This window comes from Solanum pennellii, chromosome 12 (assembly GCF_001406875.1).
Source record: "Solanum pennellii chromosome 12, SPENNV200".
Taxonomy (NCBI): Eukaryota; Viridiplantae; Streptophyta; class Magnoliopsida; order Solanales; family Solanaceae; genus Solanum; species Solanum pennellii.
Window position 1 is genome coordinate 10,430,894 of NC_028648.1, and position 10,890 is coordinate 10,441,783.

The window sequence follows — 10,890 nt, forward strand, 5'->3', positions numbered from 1 at the left end:
AGTGCGAGTTTAGAGAACCTCTAGCTTTAAGTTTGCTTGACAAGAGACATTATATTGTGTTTGTTTTGTTTGGCCTTGAATAGATTTCAATTATTAAATAAGATTCATCTTACTGACCCCAACTTTATTTGAGGTTGGGTTATATTTTCTTATTTGAGACTTGGGAGGTGTGCAATCTCAGTTACCTTGCAAGACCATTTGGGTTGACAAAATGATACTAGTGATTGGAAGGTTTTGGTTTTCATAGTACTTTCTTGAAGACCCCAAGGGATGTAGGTTGTGGAAGTGATGCACCCTTTCTATGTGACAGGTAGAAAAAAGTGTTCAGCAGTGAATTGTCTGAAATTTATTTAGACTTAAAATTTAGTAAACAGGTGTAGTACACTGTACAGCGGTACTTATTCCTGCTAATGATTACCTTAGCTACCACTGAGGCTTACTTTTTATGAAACATTAACTGGGTGTGCTGTTCATTGTCAGTTAGATCAGCCTAGCACAAGGCGACCATGTTATAACAGATTAGTCACTTTTGTTGTTCTCAACCTTCTTCTGTATTGAAATGCATTTTTCTTGCTAGAATTCTTTTGTATGCCTATCTTAGATTTAAATACATGGCTGTCACTTATTGCAGGGAGAAAGAGATGTTTTGGCTCTTCTTTCGAGACTGGATTTGGGAAATGTCAATTTTGTAGAATCTCCTCCAGGTATGTCGATTTTGGTATATCACACGTGAAAGGTTGATAAACCCTGCGTGGATTAGAGCATTCTAGTTTAATGTTTGTTTCCTTGTAGTGTTATCTTAATATGAGATGAATTGCAGGAGATGCAAACCAGTCTGTCCACATTGTTGCTGGTGAAGGTCTGGAAGCTTATCTTCCTCTATCAGATATGGTGGACATCTCTGCTGAAGTGCAGCGTCTCTCTAAGCGCCTTGTCAAGTTGCAAGCTGAATATGATGGACTGATAGCTCGTTTGAGTTCTCCAAGTGTGAGTTCTCTATTTGCTAAATAAAATTAATTAAACGCCAGACATTTTCTCTAAAAAAATAAATAAAAAAAGAACATACTCCTTGACTGTCAAAACAGGATATACTCAAAATCTAACAATATTATGTCCTGCTTCTCCATTTCCGTTTCCATTTTCCCATGTCATGGACCTTATGGAGTTCCTATGTGCAGTTTGTAGAGAAAGCTCCTGAGGATATTGTTCGTGGTGTCCGAGAAAAAGCAGCAGAGGCAGAAGAGAAGTTAACTCTAACTAGAAACCGCCATGATTTCCTCAAGTCAAAAGTTTTGATTGCGAATTAGTTTCATTCCAACGATCTTCATCACCACTTTCCCTCATTCAACCAACTAGAGGTTAACTAAACTACATTCTAATTTTTGGCTCGATATCAAGATGAATAGCCTCTTCTACCAGAACTAGATGGTGCAGATCATCTAATTGCATTTTTCTAAAGGCCATTTCCTTCATCTTTCTGCAGCTCGACCAGCAGTTCCATCAAAAGATTCTGATTTACTTATTCTGTGAGTGTTCTTCATCACTCTTTGAGCAATGCCGCGAAAAAAGAAGCAGCATCAAGTGGGGGTGGCAGATAAGTGAAATTCGTTGAGAAAATAATAATTACGATAGGAGCCCCGTCATTACTATTTTGTCCATTACTTCTCGATGCATTGGATATCGGTCAAGTGTACAAATGAATATAAGAGGCTAGGATTATTTTCTTGCTACTTCTGCGAAAATACTGTTTATTGATTTTTTGTTACACTAGATAATATTTTTGAAATATAAGGTACGATTATATTTTGTAAAGTTACACAGTGTTAAGAGTTAATTATATTATATCAGTACACTTCCAAATTAAAAAAATCTTGTGAAATTTAAGGATTTTAGATTACATCATTCAAAGTACGGATACTTACGTTGTTGATACATGACACTTGTATCGATATATTGCTCAATGTCTTGATACGTTACCTTTGTTGATACAAAACACACTTGTTTAATACATTATGTCCTAATACATCGTATCAGAGTGATGTATTTGATAATAGGAGAGAAAGTGAGAAAATAGAGATTTTTGTAATTTTTCAAATGGTAGAGAATTTTAGAGAATATGATAAAATAAACAGTATATTCAAATAATTTTTCAATATTATATTTTGACCGTTGAGTCGTTTTGTTAATAGTCCTTCAAGATTTTTTTTTTTTTTTAAATGTTGAATATGTTTTTTTAAAAAATAAAAATTTATGTGAAGTGAACAACGAAATCAATTTATTATATCCAGAAATTTCATAAAATTTGTTTATGTTTACTTTTGAGAATAATTTTAAAATGTTAACTAAATATTCCGAAAGAGTATCAATAAATATAATACTTTTGAATTTGATATTATTTAGTATAAGAATATTAATTTTTTGAAGAACTAATTACAAGGAAAATGATTTTTGATGTTTGTCTACATTTACTATATTATTAAGAAGTATTGGATAAAATAGTAATGGAGGAGATCTTTTTAACAACTTTACCTATTGATCAAGGGCGGAGCCACGTAGGTTCTAGGGTGTTCAATTGAACACTCTTTGTTAAAAAATTATATTATATATATGTAAAATTTTGACATAGTTTTATATTTAGTAAAATCAAGAGAAAAATATTTAAATTGTTGTAGTTGATGTAAATAAATAAATGTATATGGTAATGAAAAGTAAGTATAATTATATTCATATACAAGTAGCAGGCCAAATAACTCCTTTTTTAGTTCCTTGAATGTTGTTGCAAAATGATTTTGCTTTTTTGTTCATATAAGTGAGCTTTATGTCTTGTATTTGGATTCCTTGGCATGGATTGCTTGGGCTGCAGTCAAAGTTCATAGCAACTTCTGTTGTTGATGTCCCTTCTATATTTTTGTATATTACATCACTAATCTTCACACCAGATGTCTGAAAAATAATCACAAAAAATCAAATTACGTTCATTATAATTTCCTCTATATGAAGCAAAATATGTTTTTGTTTTTACGTATAAGAGATTTGTAATGATCATTTTCTTCTGTTCAATTTATAAGTGGCTACGTAGAGGTGGAGTCAGAAATGTAGTGAAGAATGTGTAAATTTTCTTCTCACTTGTATTAAGGATGTGCAAAATTAAATATGAACTCATAGTAACTAATATTTAACCACTATACGTCATATTATTTTCCAATAAAGGGTGTGCATCAGACCATCGTTAGGCTAAAGTGGCTCCACCCAAGTGGCCAAGAGATCTCGTTTCCCATTTCGAACACTAGATATGAGTGTCATGTCCCGTCACCTTGTCTGTCGAATTTTGCGTCGAAATAGAGGGTAAGAATCTAGAGTTGTGGAGAGGCTTATGGAGAACTCTAAAACCCATATTTCAAGAAGGCTTTGGAATCCCCTAGAAATCGTAGAGAATTCTAGAATGGGAACGTACGATAACAACATACTGAGTGAAATTCCACTAAATGAGGTCTGAGGAGGGATGAAGTGTACGTAGAATACCTTGAGGAGGTCAAGATGTTGTTTCTGATAGACCCTCGACCATTAGACAAGAGAAACAAAAATAAAAAGTCATTCCTTTGATGATCAATACTTCTAAGGACTGAGTAGAAAACCAAATTCTAGCAAAATCAAGAATTTCACATGTCTATTTTGCAAATATATATATATATATAATATATCAACTATAAAAACAATTGTGAATATGTTCATTTATCAACTTTGATCAACATCCTCTCTTCTACTTTTTGTATTTTCCTTTTTCTAAGTTTTTTAGTTTTTTTTTTTTAAAAAAAATTATAGATGTGAAAAATGCAAACATTAACTTGTTTAAATATGATTCTGATCAAGTGTTACCTGTTGTGGACAATTTTTGTTGTTTGGGCAATAATTCTGATCAATAATGATTGGATTATCAACGTACTTCATAACGATGTTACGATAATTAATATTTTTGACAAAACTTGTGCTAGGTCTTGCCCAAGATTTAATTCTTAATCCATTATCAGATCCTGTGAATATTGAATAAGATAATGTTACATTTTGCACCCCATCTTCTTCATATTCCCTTCCTAGACTTCCAATGCTGCAACACAAACAATAAAATGTCCACATAAATAAAATTGTATCTCTAATTAAGTAGTATTATACCCTATATAAGCAACTTTTGTAGTGTACATATATTGAATGTACTGACCTTTTTTCTAAAAAAAAAATAAAGACAAATTTGGGGGCGGAGAAAGAAGAAATGGGGAGGAGATTATAATGCGGGAAAATCGAACTCTCATCAACAAGGTGAAAGTTCAGGTAGCCAGGCTACTAAGATTTCCCTCCTTACTTAATTATGTCTAAATGACTTTGGGTGAAACTACACAAATGGACTGGAGTATGAATTATTCTCTTTGTTCACTTTTACTTGTCCACTGTAAATTTTATATTTTTTTTAGGAGGAGATAATAAATGAATTATCAGTTGATTGGGTACCTGAACTCCCACCCCATTGGTGAGAGATCGATTTTCTACATTATAATCTCATCCCCATTTGTTTCCCCTTCTCCGACCCCCAAGTTAAAAATAATGAAGCATTTTTTTCACCATCATACCCATGTACATGTTAGTTAGTTTATATAGTCTTAGGTATTAGTGACATGAAGAATAAGTAATTAATGTTAAGGGTATAATATGAAAATAATAAAAAAAATTCTTAATAATATATTAAAATGACAAGTAACAGTATATAAACCTACATTAGCTTTTTTTTAAAAAAATGTTCCTCTATTTAAAAAAAAATTAAATCTGCACATGAGGGAGGTATGAGTACAATGTTACGATCTCTCTGACAATTTAACATTTTAGATGGGATGGTCGCGATAGTTATAGCATTACTTACCTAACACCATGTCCAGGTCCGCATAAAATATTCTCCATCCAAAGATTTCTCGTACCAGGACCAATAGATATACAATCATCTCCAGTTTTGATTCTACAACCAATGATAGTAACATTTGTTGATGATTGAACATGAATTCCATCTGTGTTTGGGCTTTGATCTGGGGCTATTACTTTTACATTTTTAACCATTACATTGTTGCAACTATTGATCACAAGGTGTGTTACCTGGCTGTTGATTGATAGTAAACCACTTACCACAACATCATTAGCCCAATTGAAGGTTATAGACTGCATTTTCCACATAGAGAAATAATTAGGACAATGTCATGTTTCATGTTTTATTACTTTACTTTATTAGTAATATACAAGAGTCTAGAATCGGACACCTATTCGTTGATATGTTTATTTCTAATTAAGGGTATTTATGTAATCTCTATAGTAATTTTATTACTTTACTTTACTACTATATTGAAGAATCTACAATCAGACACCTCTTTGTTGATGTATCTCCTTCTAGCCGAGGGAATTTATGTAATTTCTATACTTTTTCCGTTTTAATTATAGTTTTGGTAAATTTGAGAGTTATGTAAAAAATATTATAAATTATAACAATTAACAATTTAGTATATTAGATAGACATATATATAAGAAATTCGGTTGACTTTCTAAATTCTATCGGTGCCACATAAATTAGGAAAGAAGAAATAATTACATATATCATTTAAAAATGATGTAAAAACCACTATAACTAATAACTTGAATTATTTGAAAGACATAAAAAATATGATTGACTCTTGAAATTATATATGCACGTTGGAACATATAGAGTAATATATATTATTTGAAGATAAAGTAAAAAGAACTATAAACCACAATAGTTAACTGATTTAAAATAATTTAAGATCATGTAAAAATTTGAATGACTCTCCGCATTTCATCTGTATCACATAAATAGAGACAAAAATAAATATGAATTTATATGTATTTGTTTCAATTTGTTTGTCTGATTTTGATTTGACACAAACTTTTTAGAAATAAAAAAAAAACTTTTGAATCATAGTATCTTAAACTAGAGATATGCAAAATGTAACAAATTATTTTTTAATTCTCACTTGTAAAATTGAACTTAAAAAATTACCTAACAAAAAAAGAAAAAGAAAATTAAAGTTAGTCTATAAAGTTATTAACAAGAAACATACCCTAGCTCCAACTGGACAATTATTATTTCCTGACTTCCTACAAGCCCAAAAACCATCTCCTTTAGCATCAATACTCCCACCTATAACTGAAATCCCATCAACCTTAATAAACAAAATCCAATAACCAGAATTACCAATTCCCCAATAATCCAATGGTGCAACAAGAGTTCCATCAATCTTAACTGTAATTTTACTTTTACATGGACCTCTAAATGTTGCTTCTTTTATTAAATAACGTCCCTTCGGAACGTAAATCGTCGCTGGTTCAACTGAGGTACAAGCAGCTCTCCATGCATTTAGAAATGATTGAGTTGCATCAATTTGGCCATTTGGTTTTGCACCAAAGGTTAATACATTGTAGGTTGTTGATGCATTTGATGGTTTTATGAATAAATTAAGTATAGAAGAAAAGAGGAAAATAATGAAAGGTGTTATAAGCTTATTAGTCATAATGTTTGAGTAAAAATGGATTTTTATTTGTAATAGAAATGAAAGATTATGTACTATGATGTTGGAAAAAAAGGGTAAATGATTATGGTATTTATAGAGTTAAGAAAATTGAGGTATTTGAGATTTCTTGCTTGAATTTATTGTTTGTAATTGAGGCAATGATTGGAGTAATGTACGAATGAATCTTAAAAGTGTAAGTCGTAAGTTGATATAATAATAATATTTCCTCTACTCACTTTTACTCGTCTACTATACTAAAAATAAATTTTCATATTTCCTTAATCGATTTTCACATATCAAGAAATAAAGAAAAAAATTATGCTAATTTTTTCCATATTTTACCTTTAACATTGATTATTTAAAATTCCATGAATTAATTTTCGAGATCTAATATTAAAAATCAAGTAATAGGGATAATGGAGTTAAATAGTTATGTCAATTCCTTCCCCGTCCATCTTTACAACTTATCAAATATATTAAAATGTCCAACTTTACTTATTCAGCTTCAAAAATTAAGAGATAATTTACTACTTTGTGTCAATTTATCCTTGCTATTAAACACTTTTCATTTTTTAGTACTTAAATGACTTGCAATTAAAAGGATGATATAGTAAAAGAAAAAATCTTTTTGGTCAGAATAAGTTTTTTTTATGTAATTTTATTTTTTAAAAATATTTTTACCCTTTTAACTTTAATACCTTTTACTAAAAAATGAAAAAAAATAATTTATTTTAAAATAAAAAGAATATTATAGTTTTTCAAATTTCTGGCGAAATCCTGGTCAAATTTTTCTGGCCATTTAGCACAATTACTCTATCTATTTATTGTTTCTTAAAGAGTGAGTACGTCAAACATGCACAAGTAAGAATAAATAAAAGAAGTAAGTATTATTTTCTTAAAGAAGTAAGTATTATTTTCGAGCCGGTGTCCGCAGTCCACATTGGAGCTTCGATTAAATTTGAATTGCGCACTGTAGGGTCCATTCGAGGGTGACACTTTCAACAAGATTTTTTCCTTACTCAAGACTCAGACCTGACACCTCTGATTAAGGGCGAGACACTTCCACTAGTGCACCACAACCTAGGTTAGTTGAGTATTATATTTATGCACGTACAACCATATTACAAGTTATTTGGCATTTTATTTTTTTTCATAAGCATGCTTGCTTCAAAGTTTATAAAGAAATTATATGCATGAAAACTAAGGTATCTTACATGTGCTCAATAAATAAATAATAGGTCAAATAATGACTTTGTATACAAATGTTTTGAGTACGGCTTTAATTATGACTTTGTATACAAATGTTTGAGTACGGCTTTTATTTGACGGCTTTAATTATGAAACTGGAAAACACTCTCAAAAACCCAAACAAAACGGAGAAATAAAGGGTACATTATCAAGTTTGTAGATGTGTGGATATGTAATTTACGTGCGTGGATTGAAGATATAAATTTTAGGGAAAAGGCTTAAATATATCATTGAATTTTTAAAAAAGACTTATTCATGCTATCAGTTAAAAGTTTGACTCATTTATGTCATTACCATTAAAGAATAAGCCCATTTATGCCATTATATTGTAACAATGGTTTTGCAAAACCATTTTTGACACATATTGAATTATAATTCGGCCATGTTATTAACTTTTTAAATAAAAAATCATAATTATGGAAAAAAATTGAATTAATTTTTTTTATTAAATATAATTCAGCCACGTCATCAAATTTTTTATTTAAAAAATCAAAATTCTGAATAAAAATTGATTTTTTTTATCAAAAATATTGATGACGTGGCCGAATTATAATGGTCACATGTCAAAAATGGTTTTGCAAAACCAACATTAAAAAATAATGGAATGAATGAGCATTTTTTTAACGGTAATGACATAAATGAGCTAAACTTTTAACTGGTGGCATAAATGAGTTGTATTTTCTGGTACCTCTTTATGAATTGGATTAGTCTTTCTGGTGGGTATCCTTAATTCTTGAACCTATTCGTCGCATACCCAAAACCAAAATGATTTTTTCTAAAAGTTCAATGACATATTTGAGTCTTTTCCCTAAATTTTATTTCTAAAGTATTAAGACCATCTCCAACACTATTCTATTTTACTCTCCTTTCTCTATATTTGGAGAGAAATAGAGAATGTTCTCTCTAATCAGTCTCTATTTTACCCTCTACTTTCCAATTATAGAGAGTTGAATAGTAGTATTCATACTCTATTTCACTTTTTGAATATTATATCATTATTTCTACTTTTTGTAGTTAACATATTATTTTTTATAAAAGACCATTAATTAAATCTCTAATATATGCAATTCTTTTTAAATTTAATATAACATTTTTAAAAGTATTTTATTTTATATATACTACTTTCATCTCGAATTAATAATATTTTAAATATTTTTTTAAATTTTTGTCACTTTGTGATACAACTTAATGTTATATTAATTTTCACTATGAAGAATGCACAAAATTTAAATGATAATATAAAAATTTGAATTTAAAAATTATAATACATAACATAATAGTTTAAATACAAGATAACAATAGGTACAATGCATACCATAATTATTTTAAAAATCATAACAATAATTTAGTAATCCGGTAAGTCGTTTCTAGATTTAAAGATATTCAAAAAAGAAACTAGTGTATGATTTTAAAGAAGTTGTGATTGTGATTGCGATTGTACTTGTTGATTTCTTTTTTCAATTATTGGTAATTATTTTTTTGAAATTTAGAATAATATATAATTTAATATTAAATAAAAAGTTTCAAAGAATAAAAATTTTATATTACATGAAATTATAATATTATATAGGATGATTATTCATAAAAAAATAAAAAAAGATTTATGTTATGGAATAAGAAAACAAAAAGGAAATAGAAATAATAATATAATATTGAGGATAGAGAAAAATATTTATTTTATAAACAGTAAAATAGTGAATTGGGTTGGAGTTGGTTGTCTGAAAAAAATATAGAACTATATATTTGGAGAGTAAAATAGATTGTAGGGTTGGAGATGTCCTAAGTTCAAATGAATCTGATGATTGCATGCTACAACTGCCATTGGGAATGAATGAGGATCGAGAAGGGAACCACATTGAACTCGTTTGGATTGACTTAAAAAGTAACTTTTTTTAAATCAAACTTAGAACTCGTTTGACCCAAGAATACTTGGGAAAAACTTAGAAAGTGGTGTTCGGTCATATAATTGGGCAAATATATTTGTCAAGTACCCCAAGTTCCGAAATACTAGAAAAAACTAGTATTTGTGTCAAATTCTAATATTTGGGAATTTTAGAAAATTCAAAATTACCCTAAAATTTTATATTCTAATTCATTATTTATTAATTCCAACTAATATTTCTTACTACCTCATCTGAAAAAAGTTTGAGCTCTCATTTCAGTGATAAAATTGAGAAAAAAGAATAATTTGTGTTTAATGAGTTATAATATATATATATATATATATATATATATATATAGAGGAGGTGATGTGGCACCTTTCTATGATCTCTATTCATTTTTTCTTATTTTTCTTCTACTACTTGACATTTTTTCTTATTTTTTCAATTATTTTTTCTTGTAAACTTATATCTCTTCAATTATATAAATTCTATTCTTAAATTAGTATAATAATATTCATAACTTTCAAACCTTTCATATTCATAACCTCTTAAGACTTTCATATTCACAACTTCTAATTATTTAAGGAAAAATGCACAGTACCCCCTCAATCTATGCCCGAAATCTTAGACACACTTTACTATATTGAGGTCCTATGACCCCCTGAACTTATTTTATAAGTAATTTTCTACCCCTTTTTGTTCTACGTGACACTAGCTTGAAAAAAAGTCAACCAACGTCGGGCCCACAAGATAGTGTCACGTAGGTCGAAAATGGGTAGAAAAATTTTAATAAAATAAGTTTTGGGGGTAATAGGACCTTAGTATAGTATAAGTGTGTCTCCGAGATTTTGAGCATATGTTGAGGGGGTACTTGTGCATTATCCCATATTTAATGTGGAAGGTTACATTAACACTATAAAATCACACTAAAATTGTGTGTTATTTTGTAGTCATCTTTGGTTATAAAATTAGTAGAAGACATGTTATAATATTGGCATAATACATAAATGTGCCCTTTAACTTGTGTCACGACCCAAAACCGAGCCGCGACTGGCACCCACATTTACCCTCCTATGTGAGCGAACCAACCAATCTAAACCTTAACATTTCAATTTAATATCAACATAAAGCAATGCGGAAGACTTAAACTCATTAATAAAAGACAATTCAATAACTTCTAAAATTCAACATCTATTATT

At 29.4% G+C, this 10,890-nt stretch overlaps 2 protein-coding genes across 2 annotated transcripts in view; one reads left to right on the forward strand and one right to left on the reverse strand.

Annotated features, from left to right (window-relative positions):
• The window catches only part of LOC107007203 (valine--tRNA ligase, chloroplastic/mitochondrial 2), a 34,942-nt gene extending 33,095 nt beyond the window's left edge, over positions 1 to 1,847 (forward strand). Inside the window, exons 25-28 of the mRNA XM_015205718.2 lie at positions 632 to 704; positions 821 to 987; positions 1,179 to 1,358; positions 1,484 to 1,847. Of these exons, the coding sequence (XP_015061204.1) occupies positions 632 to 704; positions 821 to 987; positions 1,179 to 1,307 (369 nt within the window). The 3' untranslated portion in view covers positions 1,308 to 1,358; positions 1,484 to 1,847. The remainder of the gene's footprint in view (positions 1 to 631; positions 705 to 820; positions 988 to 1,178; positions 1,359 to 1,483) is intronic.
• Positions 1,848 to 2,655: 808 nt separating this feature from the next.
• Positions 2,656 to 6,576, reverse strand: LOC107006851 (polygalacturonase-like). Its single transcript, XM_015205365.2, has 4 exons — positions 6,111 to 6,576; positions 4,910 to 5,199; positions 3,877 to 4,105; positions 2,656 to 2,943 (listed from the first exon to the last, which is right to left on the reverse strand). The coding sequence occupies exons 1-4, from the start codon at positions 6,558 to 6,560 to the stop codon at positions 2,725 to 2,727; spliced, it is 1,188 nt and encodes a 395-aa protein (XP_015060851.1). The 5' UTR covers positions 6,561 to 6,576; the 3' UTR covers positions 2,656 to 2,724.
• Positions 6,577 to 10,890: the final 4,314 nt, after the last annotated feature.